Here is a 16,312-nt window from a genome sequence, read left to right as displayed (position 1 = left end):
AGGTCGGAGCTCTACTGGGTCCTATTCATTCTTCTTAGATATTTAAATGATCAATACGAAGTTCACAAGGCAGAAAATTATAACAGAGTATTTCTGTTCATATTCTACATAAAAATCTTTTTAACTCAATTTCTATATCTTTGGATCTATTTTTAATTATTTATAATGAAGATTGTGGTTAATCTGTAAAACATCAAGCCTTTGTAATATTTCCTTGTCATAAGAGTTTGATAACGACATCTTCCCAATCATTGAGAATGTTTTTCAATATATAAATAGATATATTTATCTTGACGTGTATCGGTATCTGCCCCCAAACATCCACATCATTCTGACACGTTCTCTATCGTCTTAGTGCTAAAGAGATAATTGATAATTGCAGATTAATAGTCGGCTTGGTTTCGTCATTTGAAGACGTGTGTCCACTCGTGTTTACTTTGGATTTGATCAAATATGAGATACTGATACAAGCATTTATTCATACAGCGATTAAAATGGAAGCAAAGAGAACAACTAATGTTCTGAATACAAGTCTTTCATCATCACAGATACAAATTACAGTTTCTTCTGCTCTTTAAGAAACTTCAGTTTATAAACACAGGTTAGAGCCTCAGGGTTTATGGGTTAATTGGCTCTGATTCTCAGTCTGTCACAGGACTTTTGTTTTGGTGTAATCTGCCCCCCCCTCATTCAGCTGCACATTGTCCTGCTACTGTCTCCACATTAAGTCCATCCTGCATCCCAGCAGGACTTTAAACCACGTCCTTCCCTTGGTTTCCTGTGACTTCAGCCATGTCCCGTGTCCCCTTTGAATCCACGAGCAGCTGGTGCAGAGAAGGTCTGAGCGCTGGGGGTTCTGGAGCCGGCGGTCAGCAGGAGGGAATCTGCTGCTTGTGGAGCCACCTCTTCTTCAGCTTCTCTGCTTTGGCTCGTTCTTTAGAGGCTGGAAGGTCAGACAGAGAAACAGATTTGAGCAACGCTGATATTTGAGACGACTCGTCAGCTGGTCTCCATCTCCATCACTTAAACCCTTTACTGACACGAGAGTCCAGACAATCGGGTCTGGACTCTCTCCGGTTTCCTTTTACAGAAGAAGCAGCAGGCGATCGTCCGGGTCAGACTCTCACAGTGAAAATTATTCTTCAATGTTTATCTGTTGAATGTCACAAACATGAATATTTGCAACACTTCCTGTACCCGTTTCAAAATAAAAGCACTGCAGCATTTCTGTTGATTGAATACATTCATTTGTTTTAACAAGGTTTTGATTGTTACTGCAGGAGCAACTGTTCAGCTGTGTAGAGACGGATGAGGACGTTTGTATGTGTATAATGAAGAATTTCAAAAACTAAATTGAATGAATGTTTACAACTCATCAAATAACCACAAAGTGAAAAGGGAAGCAGCGGATGGTGGAAACGCACCTTCCAATAAACTGAACAAAGAAGACAAAATACGAAGCCCTTCTTCGTGTGCGATACATCAGATTACAACGATTACCATGGGCGATGATTTCCTCTTTAATATTGTTAATTGTATATTTGATCTGATGTTTGACTGATGGCGCTCTCATTGATGGGCAGAGCAATCACAGACCAAGTTTAACAACTCGTAGTCATTGCAATAAAATGCTTTGCTGGCTATAGTTTCACATCTCCGTCTCCCACATATAATTATGACTATCCTTATGATCAGATTATCACGACGGCCCTAGAGAACACATGAATTTTCAGCATCCCTGGTTTGACAATTCCACTTCAGTCTCCTGAACTCACCCCAGTCTTTCTTTACAAACTGCACGGCTGCACTTTTATTCCTCCCCTTCTTGTTCTGGAGGGAGAGCAGCTCGTTATCTGAAAGCAGAAGGACAGAGGGTAAATGCCTCCGGACTGACGACGGGCTGGAAGTCAGACGGAAACCTGTGAATGTCGCCGCCGCCGTCGCCGTGGGGACACCCAGGAGAGTGGGCGCCGCAGTGGGACGAGACAGGACGTCACTGTAGCAAAGCTCAAATTGAGACAGGTAATCGTCTTTTCAGACTCCTGCCACAGAGTGTAGCCTGCATGTTTCGTATAAACCATGTTTGTCCAACGTTAGTCCATGAAGACTGACATCATGTTTGCTTATTTATTACTTTTACTCTCTATTTTCTTTTATATTCTGTCCTCTTGGCTCCTGTAACACGTGAAAACACATCGAGGGACTAAAAGAATTATCTTAATTTATCTGACGGCAAATTATAAAACTGAGTAACAAAAATAAACTTATTTCTATGGGGCCTTTCCAAACCAGAGTTACAAGGTGCTTCACAAAATAAAAGTGCAAAAAAGATAGCACATGATAGAAAAGCCAGATCATGCTCAGCAATGCAACAACACAAAACAAATAAGTGTTTAAAAAAAACTAAGAAAAATAAATATAAATGAGTTTTTAAACCACTTTTTAAGATAGTTTCATGTTTACAAAAGGCTCAATGTTTCGTGCAAACTTTGATCAAACCAGTACTTATTAGGGACCATTTTCTTCTGTGTGATCTGAAGTCAGTCTACTGGTGATGTAACGCTGCCTTCTTACTTGTGGTCCTGCAGCTGCCTGGTCCGTACAGCCTGGACTGGATGAAAGCCTCGGCCGCCTGCTGCTGAAAGGTCGCCGACGCCGGCTCCTTCACGGTCGCCACCTTGTAGTTTCCCTTCAGACTGACAAATGGGAACGAGCCAAGCTCATCAGGAGCCGTTTGTCGCGTGCACACAGGTGACACACATTCCTACCAGTGTTGTTACAACACACGCCACGCAGGCAGAGAAGACGCAGGTTGTGCGTTTTAAACCCGCTTTGTTAAAGTGTTCTGAGAAAGGAAATGCACTCAATGAGTTTACCTCAGCAATGCACATCCTTTCTTTGATTTCTATATGTCACTGAGATGTCAAAATGATGTTTCCTTCTGTGTATTTGTGTGTTATTGTCTGTAATGTGTGTACTGATGTTGATTACTGCTGTGATTCAGACTGAGCCCGACGGGGAAACAAGAGGAAACTCTCGCCCCCTAAAAAAGGTTATTTAAGCGGCACAGAGTTTGTGTTACCGTCCCTCACGCTCATGATTATTGCTGTTTTCCCTGGTTGCCGACATGTGCAGTGTAACAAATAAAGAAAATCAGCCCAACGTGACAGAACCCGGCTCAAACCTGAATATCATTTTAAATGTCTGTCTGAATGCAGCCTGGGTCTCCACATTGTATGATGCAAGCTTTGTTGCCATGTCGTGAAACACAACCAGCCGGTTCCACCACGTACAAAATACCATGTCTGTGAATATGAGGCGATTGTGCGTCGAGTTCAGGATCCCTTTGTTAAAAGTTCTTGGATTATTTAGATTTTAGGTCAAGCTGTGCATGAATTAAAACTTTACTGTTGATGAAATGTTTGTTTACATACTTTCGTATATGCGCTAACTTCCCACTCTTCTTCTTTTGCTTCTTCTGTTGCTTTTCCTCCTGCTGCTCTTCACCTGGTGAGAACGGGTTGAATTGAGAACATGAGTCACTTTGATCTGAAGCTTGTACTGCTGCTTTGTTTAAAGTGAGTGAATTATGACGGGGGGGGGTCTTCACCTTCGTGTTCAGACGGTTTCTGATTCCTGCAAAACAAAGACGATTCAGCTGTTTAAAAAGGAGAAGGAAATGTATAAAAGCAAAGAGCAGCAGAACGAACCATCATAACTTACTTCGAAGTCGAGGAGTCGATCTCCTCCAACACGTCAGCCGGTAAGAGTCTTCGCTTCTGTGGGAATCAGCAGAAAGAAACAAAAGCTTTTTACCAGAGTACATGGGAAGTCCACTGCGTTCGACAAAACTGGATCCAAAACTCACTTTACGTTTTTTCCTATTACAGTTCTTCTACATATTTCCTGCCACGACAGGGACGTCCGCTGAGTGGGCGGTTCTTCACATGTGGCCCAGGACGAATTTGTGTTGACAACAACTAACAGAACTTGGTCCCATGCGTCCCAGACCGTGTCTGAGTGACCGGATCTCAGCACGTCTCGGGTTGTGTCTCGTCCCGAACTCAGAACTGAACACTTGTGATCGTATTGGAAAGTTCTCACCTTTTGATAATATCACGTTTATTGGTATCGTAATGTTGGTATGCCCTCTAGTGGACAGAAGCTATATAAACAGTCACATGATGACAGGGGCACTAGTAAAACATGGTGCTGACTAATAGGCTGAATTTCATTAAGAGCTTGAATATCAGCAGCCCCGACACTGACCTTCTGTTCCTGGAACAGCTCCTGTCTCCTCCGCCTCTTCTCTTTGAGCATCTCTTTGTCCCTGCAAACAAAAACAATGCTTAACTTAACTCGAACACAAGAAATTACACTTGAAACTGGTATTCATGGCAGTGGACTGGTGTTAATTTCCAGCCTGGACAGATCATCGTCAGTGTGGAATGTCGTGACGTCTAGTGCTGAAGTGTCCTGTTGCAGCTGAACACCCTGAACTCTAGACTATGCTAACCCGGGGTTCCTTCACAGATGCCTCCTGGGTCAGGACGAGCTTCATCTCCCACCCAGAAGGTTTCTTCATTTCAACAGTTCAGAGGCGCAGCAGCTGATCCCGGGACCCGGGGCACCTTCCCACGTGCTCCTCGTGGGAACTTCACGCCAACACGCACGACTCTGCTCTACCTCCGCACGTGACACGGTACGATCCACCGAGTTGCTGTCTTTGTGTCAGCGGACACTTTGTACCGGAGACAGTAAACACGTCCGGTTACACTACACGCACAGGGACGTGTACGGAGCTGATCTCTGAAAGGAGGACCAGATGCCATGTAAGAGACATTCCAGCACAGTTGAGTTTAACGATCAGTCAGCAGGTTGTTTCTGTGACGGGTGAAACTACCGCGCGGGGCCCATCAGCACGAGGACGCATAAAGACGCGTGGTTTAGTGTGTGGTTAGCGCGGTTAGCCGGTGTTAGCCGGTGTTAGCCGGCAGCTAGCTACCTCCTGGCGGAGTCCAGCGCGTCCTTCACGCAGCGCAGCGCCTCGAGCTTCGACTCCTCGAACGTCAGCTCTTCCGGGGCCTCGTCGTCACTGGACTCCAGAAACAGACTCACGTTCCCCTCGTGGTCTTCGCGTTTATCCGCCGTCTTTGACGAAGCCGCCGTTTTCCCACGTTGCTTCTCCGCCATGTTGACTGTGTGCCGCCGGAAATGACGTGCGCCGGGCGGAAGCTTCTGCCACCTACCGGCGAGGAGCAGGAGCACAACCGAAGGTGGCTTTTATTTAGACAAGGCCGATATTTGTGATGAGTATTTAAACTGAAACATTTACAAACATCATCATATCATTCTTTATATTCATTATATTAAACAATTAAAGAATAATTAATTAAAAAGTATAAATGAAGAAAAGAAGAAAAACAAAAAACAAGTAATTTTCCAATGTTGTATGAACAAAAAACGAATGAATACAATATCATAATAATAATAATAATAATGACAATAATAATAATAATAAAAACAACAATAACGATAATGAAATGAGAGGTTTTATGTATATAATATTTGTGTATTGTGAACTTGACGTTGTTATTTGGCTTTATTTCTAATCTCCATTTGTTGTCGTGAATGTTGCAGTAAGTACACGTTTGTTTTGGTCGCACTTTATTTTGAAGGCCGTATCCGGGGAGCGTTACTGTGACATCTTGTCTGCAGCGGGTGTGGATCAGTTAACGGGACCGGATAACGGGACCGGATAACGGGACTCCGCCGCCATGCTCCGGCTGTCGCTCGTGTTTCTGGCCGCCGTCGTGGCTTCTGGTCTCGGGCTCCGCGGGCCCCACGTCTCCGGGGCGGCCGGGCCCTGCCTCGCCCCGCTGCAGTGGGAGGGCCGGTGGGTGCGGTACGACCACAGCACCGGGAGGAACAACCGCGCCTCGGTTTCCTACGACGGCCTGAACCAGAGGGTTCGAGTCCTGCAGCAGCTGAAGAAACACAGCCCGTGTCAGAGGTCAGTGTCCGTCTGTGGGAACCTGCGGTTTGAACAGGACCTCACCCTAACCCTGTTGTCCTGCTCCACACTGAGCACCATGAAGAATGGTGACAGAATAATTAATTAATGAGACAAGACAAAATGAGACGAGACAAAATGAGACGAGACAAGATAATATTAAAGATAAGATAAATAAGATGAGACAAGACAAGATATGATAATCAAGATAAGATAAATAAGATGAGACAAGATATGATAATAATCAAGATAAGATAAATAAGACAAGACAAGATATGATAATAATCAAGATAAGATAAATAAGGTAAGATAAAATAAGATAAGATAAGACAAAATAGCCAGAGAAAGTCCCCTCCGGAGAATGTCTGGAGATCCTCTGGAGTTCAGTGCATGTCTGAAAGTAGCTGATGCCAGATGATGTGTTTTCACCTGTTGCACCCAAAGGAACCCCCCCCCCGAATGAATAAACGCAGCTATGAACTGAATCGTGGTCTTCTCAGTTCTCCTCTCGGCCAATTCCCAAGAAGCTCCAGTTTATTAAGAACACATACGACTCCATCTGTCCTTAGACCCTCAATTTAGAAAAAAAACGTTCACTCCTGTCGTCTCGCCTTGCTTCAGGTTTTTTGAGTACATCTACCTGTACCAGAGCATGGTGATGTTCCAGATTGACCAGAAGACCAAAGACTGCTCTAAGATCGCACTGACGGAGAGCTGGGATCCCTTCGACATCCCTGACAACTCCACGTATGAGGACCAGTACTTCATCGGAGGCCCTGGGGACAGCGTGGAGGTTCAGGAGTGGTCGGACAGGAAGCCGGCACGCAAACGTAAGCCTGGTCTTTAATGCCCCGCCTGCATGTTTGTGTACAACAAAGAATAAAATACAAAGAACAAGCCTGAATAAAAATGCTGTAACCGAACACTCAGATGCACGCGGTGCTTTACCCCTCGACGTACCTGAAACCTGTATTCTCTTGACTGACCAGCAGGGGGCGACTCCACTTGTTTCTATATAAGTCTATGAGAAAATTACTCTACTTCTCACTTTATAACATCAGTAAACATTTCCCTGAGGAGTTTTCACGGTGGAGCTACTGTGCAGGCGCCATCGTCACAGCCAATCAAAGGTAATAAATATCGGGCTCTAGCCTTTGAGTGCGTCCAGTTAGATACTGGCTGGAGCATAAACCTAATCAGAAGTAACGTTTATGAAACTACAATAATCTTCACGGTTATTCAGATGTTGTGGAAACCCAGAGATCAATGTCCTCAGGTGGCCTTTAGTGCCAGGTTTACACGTTGTTTACTGGACATGTTTTCGCCAACAGAAACAACTTTGAGGTAAAACTGGAGCTGGTGGAGAAACATCTGCACTGTCCCCATAAGAAGACTCTGTAAATCCTCCAATATGTATGGATATGTAATGTTTCCCTTTCATATGCACATCTTTACCCAAATTTAGATCTTCATTAATTGAAAGAATCAGGCAACTGCAATAAAAAAAAAGCAGAAAGTAAATCCTCCCAAATCTGAAATGCTGTTTAGTTTCACACTTTGAGTCTCTGCCTCCAATTCAAGTCAAGTCAAATGTATTATTCCATGAAGACAAACGTTAAAAAATATATACAAACCTTCATGATTACAAAATGAAAGACTAATACCCAGCAGATGGGGGGGCACAGTACGTACAATACAAGATCACTATGTAAGTAGTGTTTTTAGACGTTTGGTGAACATTCCCTGGTCCATCGCTGTTGCCCCGTATGAGAATCGCCCGCTGCATTGTGCACGGGTGAAAGTCAACCGCAGAAAGTCCGGACCAAATCTCCGGACATCCTCCGGAGGTCATGTCTGAAGACGGCTTATTTGTCTTGCTTGTGTCTCCTCCAGATGAGAGCTGGGTGGGCGTCTACACCTTGAAGGACTGTTATCCCGTGCAGGAGACCTACGCCAAGAACAGCAGCGTCACCACCTCTACCCGCTTCTTCAACCTCCAGCTGGGCATCAGCGACCCCGACGTCTTCACCCCACCCAGCACCTGTCAGTCAGCTCGGCCCGAGGGGATGACCGAGACCGCTGATGAGGTCCTAGAAACTGGACGCTCAAATAAAATTGCATTAGGTTAATTCATAGCAAGAAGGGAGTGGTTTCGCACCCAGCCTCTGTCCAGTGTTTTACAGAATTGCTTGTTAATTTGTTAAAATTGTTATTAGGGCCGATAATCATGCTAACTGCAACCTAACACACAGATAAAACTATCAGCTGATTATAATAAGCGTTTGCACATGCGGATGGATGGGGTCATTAACGTGTTGATGAGACATTAATGTGAGGAAGAGAAGCTGCATATGTCATGTGTCCCTCCACAATCCAGACCTATAGCAACATAAATAAGAGCTGGACAAAGACTGACCTGAACCCGTCCAACTATAAGCTTCATCAAAAGGAAGGTTTGAAGTCAACTCTTAAAAGTAGAGAGGGTGAAACTGGGAGATGATTCCACAGAAAAGCATTATTGTGATTAGGCTTTAAAATGAATGTATGTAGTCTTGAGTCCTGCTTGTATGTGTTTTGGGGGGAAGTTGTATTTATTCAGTTACTGTTACAAGTACAAAACCAACACTGAACTAATAACTGTACATGTAATGTTTTGCCAGTATAGAAGTAAAGTAGGTATTCCGTGGTCATAATCCTAAATTAAATTTGATGATTCATGCAGAAACCTTGTGAAACATGCAAATATAATTCAAACATAAAAAAATGTTCCACCCAAGAAATCGTACTTTTCTTTGTACATTATTTAAAAATGGTTTTAAAGGGTTCTTCACTGTGTGGCGTGCACATGACCAGACACCAGCCTTTTCCCCTGTGGCCTTCCCTGACCTCTTATTTTGTACGAGACGCTCACATGGAGGTTATGGGTCGAGGGTTTCCTGTCTACAATCTGCATCTGGCTCCAGCATGTCTCCATTGTCAAAGGTTCCAATGCACATGTGGGCCTAACCTCCAAGGCTCTGAGCAGGTGAGACCTCCATCTTGTTTTCATCAAGTTGAAGCGTCCCTGTACCCGGCCGTGTACGGGCTCTTTGTAGGGAGTGATGAGACAGACCATCTCCAAACAGGGAAACTTGCCATCACCCATGAAATCTGATTTCACACGAGTCATGACCTACGGGTAAAGTCCAGAGAATTGGTTGCGGAGTTTACCCACAGTTCACGTACCACACATGCACAACACAGCCGGAGGTTTTCTGCACAGATGTGTTCACAACAGCATCAAATCCTCCAGCAGACAGAGGCAGGAAGTGACGAATCAACTATGCATGTGTCACCGCTTTTCCACCGGGAGATATTTGTTTCCTTTTTGTGTTGTTTTTTCATTTTCTGTCACGTTTGGGGGGGTTTGACTCTCACTTCCTGAGAGCTGCCAAAACCTGGTTCCAACTGCATTCAGCTCTCCAGCTCTTGGAAAAGAGACGGCTCTCTTCATGTTCCCCCTAATGTGCTGGACAACTTTAAGGATGACCCGGTGGACTGATCATCTGGGCACAATGAAAACCGTGGCCACCACCCGATTGGACGGTCCATGAGCCAGCCAGTACACACCAGTAAACATCACTGGACCTTTACCAGTTTTGAACCCAGATCCACCAGTTGTTTAACGTGGTTACCTTTTGATTTGAAATATGTTATTTTTTAATCTTTTTCCTCAAACACAGACAAAAATACTTATGAGACAAATCTTCAACAATTGTTTGTTACGTGTATATCATCCCACCTGCTGTAATTATGTCAACATGAATTTTAAATCGCCCACAATAATTACTTCACTTTATTCCCAGTATATAACTTGTAGCTACTCGGTTGAGTAGCAAGGCAGAAAGTAGTATTTGGGTGGAATAAACCTTTAAAAGCAGTTGTTTTTTCTTCAGTGCAGATAAACCAGGTAGGATAAACACAATTTTCTAACTTCACTCTGCACACAAACAGTGAAAAGCGACAGTAGATTGTAGAAGCGTTTGAGGAGGACTCACTGGAGTGTGAGGTTCCATCATGAGAAGTTCACAAAGCTCTGAACTACAGCAGGTTCATCCCCTTCTTGGGTCCCCTGGAAACACTTCCGGTGTTGTAAAGTGACTTTTTACGGCCCATGTTGTTTTCTTAATTATTTTCGCGTGTTGAGCTCTCTCGACCACCGTAGAAACGACATCCTGTCGGTCATCCACATCGCTAGGGGGCGCTGGCACAACAAAATAACTCCTGACACTGCAGCCTCCTGTTTTGCAGGAAGATAAAATTGCTCGGGTCAGGAAGTGGAAGAGTCCGTATCGAGCGGACGAAGTGAAACCACCAGGGGGACCGGAGCCACCAGGGGGACCGGAGACACCGGGGGACCGTTTGGGGGGAATCAGACCGACCGAAGCAGCCACGTTGACAGGTAAAGAAGACGCTAAACGCCGCTGTCAGTGCAGCAGCAGAAGCTAACAGGCTAACAGGCTAACAGGGAGCTGCTGCACCGCCTGTCGCGTGTGTCTCCGTCTCAGGGGACATCACAGCACTCGTCCCTCCTGGGTGTTTACGTTCCTCTCCGTGTGACATCGGTCTCTGTCGCCCGTCGCGTCTCACTCTGGTTGTGTCCAACGCTCGAGTCTGGTGGCGCTGGACATGTTGTGGTGCAGCCGGTGTCTAACCACAGACCCCATGATCGCGTGCAACCTCACGGGGTTTGTTTTAATGTGGAGACGAAGAGTCCGCTGTTTGTGTCACGTGCGCACTGGACTCCGGGTTCTGTGCGTGTGAGGACGCGAATGTCCTGTTTTGTTCTGGACATTGTTCGGAACGTGTCCAACATGTCCAAGTGAGGACGAGTCCAGCAAGACCACGTCCCCGTGAGCGAGTGGACGTGTGGACGAGGTTTCTAACACGTGACGGACGTGAAACTGGAAGAACACAAACATCTCAGGGTGAGGAAGAGGAGCCGTACACGTAGAAGACGAAGACGTCAACTTGGAAACACGAGGAGGTTCTAGAGCTTCTGGTGATGAGGGCCGACGCCGGTGTGGATGAGCTGTAAACAACAACAACAATTTATACGTCACGTCCGGCCTCCTGCTGCTCTACAGGCCCCGCCCCTCGCCTGGACGTTCCCCACATGTTCCTGTTGGTGTGAACGAGTCGGACCCGGACAATCTCCTGGACTCAATTCATTATTGATTATTCATTAAATTGAGGTATTCTATATTACACACATAACAGGTTCCGAAGAGCCTCACTGTCGTCCAACAACAACACAACAGTAAGTCACCGCGCTACATGTGGATTAATCCGCCACAAAAAGTAGGCCCCAACAAAGGCAGTGTTCACTGGAAGCAGTTGAGGAGGAGTGCATCGGCCATGTTTTTAAAGATCTGCATCCTCATCCAGAGGGATCGCCTCAGGCAGGGCAGACGAGTCAGGAAGTGTTGGACTAAGACGTTGTTGGTTTGAGTCTTTTCATGGGATTTGTTGACAATAATAAAATGTACAGATGAACTGCAGCCATGTCCCTCCAGAGTCTGATATATCTTCCACCGTCTGCTTCCCCCCCCCCAGATGCAGTTCATCTCCACAGAGTGGGTCCACGTCCACTAACGCTGCAGTGGCTTCCTGCTCCGATGACCCGCCTCCTCTGAGCCCAAGTGCACCTTCTGAGCGTTGACCGGTGGGTGGGGGCCAGCCCTGCCAGGAGGGCGTGGCCGACGATGGACAGCCGATGCAGCAGCAGCGCCGATTCGCGGCTGACCGCCAGGGGGATGGGGTCTGTCAACACAACGCCCATCTGTGCGAGGTCGTACGAAGTCGGGGAGAAGAAGTGCATCTCCGACGTGAGGAGGACCTTCTGCCTCTTCGTCACCTTTGACCTCTTGTTCATCACCTTGCTCTGGATCATTGAGCTCAATGTAAGACACGTCTGTCTGTGTTGTGGATGCGTGTCTGATACTGAACGCCTGTTTCTCCGCTCCATCTTGGCTGTGCTCCTGCAGCTGCAGCTGAAAACTGACATGTTTAATACGTTGACGTGTTGTCGGCTCAGTGTTAGGTCGGCGTGCTGATGATTAATTATGGCTCAGAGCAGCTGAGGATGATGAGTTTGGCAGATGTTTGCTCACAAAGCACTGGACAGATTGTATACATCCAACAGCAGAAGACATATTTCACTTGACACCATAGAGAGAAGAGCTGACACTGATACCAGGCAGTATGTCAGTTGATCGTCAGTGATTCCTAAGATGTCGTTATCGAACCCTTACGACACACAAATACATATGTTTACAGTTCAACCATAAACTTTATTATAAATAACTATAAATACAGAAAACACAATTTCAGACAAATATAAGCTGCAGAAGTTATATTCAGAAAATAAACTTTTACATAAAATGAAAACCACACATACTTTCTGCGTTGTTTAAAAGTGGATTTACTTTGAGTCGGCACAGTTCAACATTAATCAGCTGTGTCGTCATCGTGGGTTATTACATTTTCTGTAAAACCTTCTCTGATAAGTCGGCTCAAATATAACTGTGATATTTCCACAACTGTGCTTTGTATGGTCAAATGTTTGTGTCTGAATTGTGTCAAGGCCGAACAGAAACGGGTCAGGCGCTGCTGGGGGAAGTGAATCGAGGTCATGCAGCCGTAACACTTTGTGCTCTGAATGAGGAAGCACATTCCCACAATGCTCTAGATTCAGCCAACTCAGCCTGGAGCGCTGGGGAGCGAGTGTGTGCACACAGAGACTCAGACGTTTTGTGAATCTCTGGTTTTTGACTGGTTTTTAACAGTTAAATGTTCCCACAGCCGTGACGCTGGACTGTAATTCTGTGTGTGACTTTAAACCCGTTGGGCTCATTCTACGCCTTTTTACCGACAAGCAGGCATCTGTTGACTTTAGCCATGACGTGGAAACACAGTTCAGGAAGTTACTTGTGATATAAAGTTTACAGTGTTTCCATCTATAAAACGTTAAAAACAATAAAGATAATGAGTTCATAAAGGAACAATGAGTAGATCATTGTTGAGGAGGGAAATTCCAAAGCTCGGTTTAGTCACCAGAACAGTTTGAACAACAAGTTTTAAATTCCGCTCATGCTGCTGACACCACAGGGGCCGACGTGGTATGTAAGAAACCCAGGGAAGCAAATGACTATGAATACTCAGCTACTTCACCTTATCTTCCATATCTTCCATATCCTCCTTAATGAGCAAGTGTCAGTAATTGTGTGACTGTGATTTTCCTTCATATCTGTTGTACTTGACGTAGATTAAATCAAATTTCATTCATGTTCTTCTTAAAAAGAGACAAAGGGAAAACAATCAGGGACTGATATCTATGAGTGTGTTTGATTTGAGGTTAAGTTAAGGTGATTGATTTAAGATTGGATTTTGTTGATCGGTCCTATTTGTGTGACAGGTGAACGGCGGCATTCAGCAGCAGCTGGATAAAGAGATCCTGCACTACGACTACCACGCCTCCTTCTTCGACATCTTTGTGAGCCTGCGTTGTTCTCGTCATTATTCAGAAAGACCATGTTTGATTGTTCAGCTTCGTTCATTCTTTTGAATTGTTTCCCTCCACTCCATCCTTTCTATCACTCTCCCCTTCTTTTGTTTTTCATCTTGCCATCGTTCCCTTTTTTAATCTGTATTTCTTCACTCATAAATTGTTCCCTTCCCTCCTTGTGTCCTTTTCCTCGACGTCTTAACGCCCCCTCCTCCCTCAGCTCCTGGCTGTTTTCAGGTTTGCTGCCCTCATCTTGGCCTACGCCGTCTGTAAGCTTCGTCACTGGTGGGCCATCGCTGTAAGTGTTCATGCTGTGATATGGCAGTTTGTCTTTTATCTCTACCAGCATTTATTCCAGAGATCAGTCTTCCTGGAGAACACAGAATAAATGAAACTTCAGGACAAAGTAATTCTGAAATATTACTGTTTAGATGGGAAATAATTACGTCAGTGCAAAGCAAGTTCTTTTTGATGATTTTGAGTTCAACCAGCTCTCTTCTGTTATTCTGTCCACACTGTATTTATTCTTTTAATAGAGGTTTATATCGTATACATTTTGTGTGAAGTCAAACTTTACATTTTTATATATAATTCATGAACACACATGACTATTTAGTATTTGACATGTGACATGAACGATATGAGTATTGAGTGGTTGCTCTGTGCAGATCACCACTGCAGTCAGCTGTGCTTTCCTGATCATTAAGGTCATTTTATCAAAGGTAAGAATCACTATTCATATTCGAAAAAATTACATCATCATTATCAGGGATATTTCTGTGTAAGCTCTAAGTGTCAAAAGCTGTGTGTTGACTGAAACTGCACTGGTTTGTGTGTGTCTGTGTGTAGCTGCTGTCTCAGGGGGCCTTTGGCTACCTGCTGCCCATCGTCTCCTTCGTGTTGGCCTGGATTGAAACATGGCTGCTCGACTTCAAGGTTCTGCCTCAGGAGGCCGAAGACGAAAACAGTGAGTCACCGTCGCACAGCTCGTCTCTAACGTCGAACTGCAACCAACCCAAATGCAAATATTTGACCTCTACCTTATTTACAAGTATTTCGATTCTTAGTGTCATAAACAAAATACTCCATTTCAAAAGTAAATCACCATGTGTGGCTGCAGGGGGCGCTGTTGCTCAGTAACAGTTCCATAGTGCTGCTTTAATACTCTGTGATTCTTCTCCTGTCCTCGCTGTCCCCTCATGTTTCCCCCCCTTTTTTGTCTTCCAGGATATCAGTCCTTCGTGGACGCCACACAGCGAGCTCCTCTCATGTGTGCGGGTCCGTTATCTGACGGACAGTTCTACTCTCCACCAGAGTCTGTGGCAGGTCAGTTTATTCACACCGAACCGGCCGTCGTCCAAAACATCAACCTCATCTCTATTAAGCCGAGAGGACGTCTGGTTCCTCAGACACGGAGAAACTGGTTAAACAGGTTTAACTCAAACAGATCCAGATCTCATTGTGATTCTATAGCTCGGATCATTTCAGACATTTCTCAGATAAGTGAATCAACGAGATCGAACCACAAGCAGCAACAGAACAGCTGAGTGGAACATCTAGAACATGCACTTAAAAAACGGCGAAGGCAACATCGTTCCCTTTGGACGGCGCCCCGCTAGCTGTTTACCCTTGATTCCAGTCTTTATGCTAAGCTAAGCTGGTTTTCTATCTTCTCATCAAACGCTTGTCAAGAGAGCAAATAAGTGTCTTTCCCAAAATATCTAATTATTCCTTAAAGGTTGAATCATATTTTACTTGTAGATTTTTTTCGGTTTTCTGTTCACACTGAATTGTTTCTCTTGTTTTCAGACTCTGACGAGGATCTGGATGATAAACATGATCCAGAAATAGGGCTCATTCAGCAGGTGACTTAACAGGTAACAGTTCTATTCAAACACGTCTGGCGTCTTCCTGGATGACGATGAATTGACTGACCTCAAATGATCAACCTTCTTTCATCTCTTCTTTTTTCTCCTTCACAGGATCATCACGTCTGGGTTGTTTCTTCGTTTTGCTCCTGTCGTGCTACTGAAGGAAAATTCTGCCTTATGCATTGTGACATTTTAATTTTTATTCACCTCAAACAAAGTCTGTGTAAACTATGAATGCACTTCAGTGTCTGATATCAGCCTCCTGCATGAACACAGAAAGGCAAAGTGCCGCTTCAAAAGCAATGTCAGTGTCTTGTGGTCATTTTTAGAATTCAGTTTTTTTTCTGGACCTTTTTTGAGGAGAATTCAAATGAACGGTATCAATACACTTCTGATCAATTTCACAACTGTTTCTTCCTTCTTGAGGATATTAACGTCTTATATTCACGTCATGTTTACTTTGAGTTTGTTGATCATTTCCATGTGGGTGGATTTAAAGTCACTGTAAAGAAAAATAAGCTCGCTCCAGGGACTCTGCGTCGAGAACAGGAGGAACTCTCCAGCCAGTATTGAATTCACGGACGGTGTTTGTAGCAAATGGAAGTCGAAATATTTACGATTTTGTGCACTTATAAAACGACTCTTTCAGGTCTTCACTGAAACAACTTGCATGGATCATTGGAACAATGTTGATATAATAAGATCATACATCTGGGGACACTGAACTGAATCAACTGTAAACTGCTCTAAAACCCTGTAGGAGCTTGAAGTGAGTCGGGGGAGAAATAATAATTGTACATATCTTCATGCATGCCTTGCCCAGTGGTTTTGTTTTTATGAAAAGCTTGCCTGTAAAATAGAATCATTAAAATGTGAAACTCG

General features: G+C 44.6%; 3 protein-coding genes across 4 annotated transcripts; 2 read left to right on the top strand and 1 right to left on the bottom strand.

Moving 5' to 3' along the window:
• Nucleotides 1-459: 459 nt before the first annotated feature.
• Nucleotides 460-5,259, bottom strand: nol7 (nucleolar protein 7). Its single transcript, XM_035170475.2, has 8 exons — nucleotides 5,006-5,259; nucleotides 4,270-4,330; nucleotides 3,724-3,779; nucleotides 3,611-3,636; nucleotides 3,435-3,507; nucleotides 2,575-2,696; nucleotides 1,776-1,853; nucleotides 460-943 (listed from the first exon to the last, which is right to left on the bottom strand). The coding sequence occupies exons 1-8, from the start codon at nucleotides 5,191-5,193 to the stop codon at nucleotides 870-872; spliced, it is 678 nt and encodes a 225-aa protein (XP_035026366.1). The 5' UTR covers nucleotides 5,194-5,259; the 3' UTR covers nucleotides 460-869.
• On the top strand, nucleotides 4,553-8,789 carry epdr1 (ependymin related 1). Of its 2 annotated transcripts, none has more exons than XM_035170476.2 (4): nucleotides 4,553-4,702; nucleotides 5,679-6,013; nucleotides 6,635-6,843; nucleotides 7,907-8,789. In XM_035170476.2, the coding sequence occupies exons 2-4, from the start codon at nucleotides 5,778-5,780 to the stop codon at nucleotides 8,140-8,142; spliced, it is 681 nt and encodes a 226-aa protein (XP_035026367.2). In that variant the 5' UTR covers nucleotides 4,553-4,702; nucleotides 5,679-5,777; the 3' UTR covers nucleotides 8,143-8,789. The 2 variants fall into 2 exon arrangements, with proteins under 2 accessions (XP_035026367.2, XP_035026368.2); XM_035170477.2 differs by having other exon boundaries at nucleotides 4,560-4,702; nucleotides 5,719-6,013.
• Nucleotides 8,790-10,262: 1,473 nt separating this feature from the next.
• stard3nl (STARD3 N-terminal like) lies at nucleotides 10,263-16,312 on the top strand. The gene is made up of 9 exons (XM_035170639.2): nucleotides 10,263-10,454; nucleotides 11,609-11,955; nucleotides 13,470-13,547; nucleotides 13,780-13,857; nucleotides 14,228-14,281; nucleotides 14,409-14,526; nucleotides 14,787-14,885; nucleotides 15,369-15,436; nucleotides 15,542-16,312. Exons 2-8 carry the CDS (start codon nucleotides 11,758-11,760, stop codon nucleotides 15,431-15,433), a joined length of 690 nt encoding a protein of 229 aa, XP_035026530.1. The 5' UTR covers nucleotides 10,263-10,454; nucleotides 11,609-11,757; the 3' UTR covers nucleotides 15,434-15,436; nucleotides 15,542-16,312.

This window comes from Hippoglossus stenolepis, chromosome 11 (genome assembly GCF_022539355.2).
Source record: "Hippoglossus stenolepis isolate QCI-W04-F060 chromosome 11, HSTE1.2, whole genome shotgun sequence".
NCBI lineage: Eukaryota > Metazoa > Chordata > Actinopteri > Pleuronectiformes > Pleuronectidae > Hippoglossus > Hippoglossus stenolepis.
Note: the sequence above shows the minus strand (reverse complement) of the source record. Positions and strands in the feature narration are given on the sequence as shown.

Coding starts and splice junctions, on each gene's coding strand:
- stard3nl (XM_035170639.2), top strand. CDS start 11,758: ATGGACAGCCGATGCAGCAGCAGCGCCGATTCGCGGCTGACCGCCAGG. Junction 13,548..13,779: donor CCTCCTTCTTCGACATCTTT/GTGAGCCTGCGT, acceptor CTCCTCCCTCAG/CTCCTGGCTGTTTTCAGGTT. Junction 14,886..15,368: donor TCCACCAGAGTCTGTGGCAG/GTCAGTTTATTC, acceptor TCTTGTTTTCAG/ACTCTGACGAGGATCTGGAT.
- nol7 (XM_035170475.2), bottom strand. CDS start 5,193: ATGGCGGAGAAGCAACGTGGGAAAACGGCGGCTTCGTCAAAGACGGCG. Junction 3,780..4,269: donor AGCTGTTCCAGGAACAGAAG/GTCAGTGTCGGG, acceptor TGATTCCCACAG/AAGCGAAGACTCTTACCGGC. Junction 3,508..3,610: donor GAAACCGTCTGAACACGAAG/GTGAAGACCCCC, acceptor CGTTCTCACCAG/GTGAAGAGCAGCAGGAGGAA.
- epdr1 (XM_035170476.2), top strand. CDS start 5,778: ATGCTCCGGCTGTCGCTCGTGTTTCTGGCCGCCGTCGTGGCTTCTGGT. Junction 6,014..6,634: donor AAACACAGCCCGTGTCAGAG/GTCAGTGTCCGT, acceptor GCCTTGCTTCAG/GTTTTTTGAGTACATCTACC. Junction 6,844..7,906: donor CAGGAAGCCGGCACGCAAAC/GTAAGCCTGGTC, acceptor TGTCTCCTCCAG/ATGAGAGCTGGGTGGGCGTC.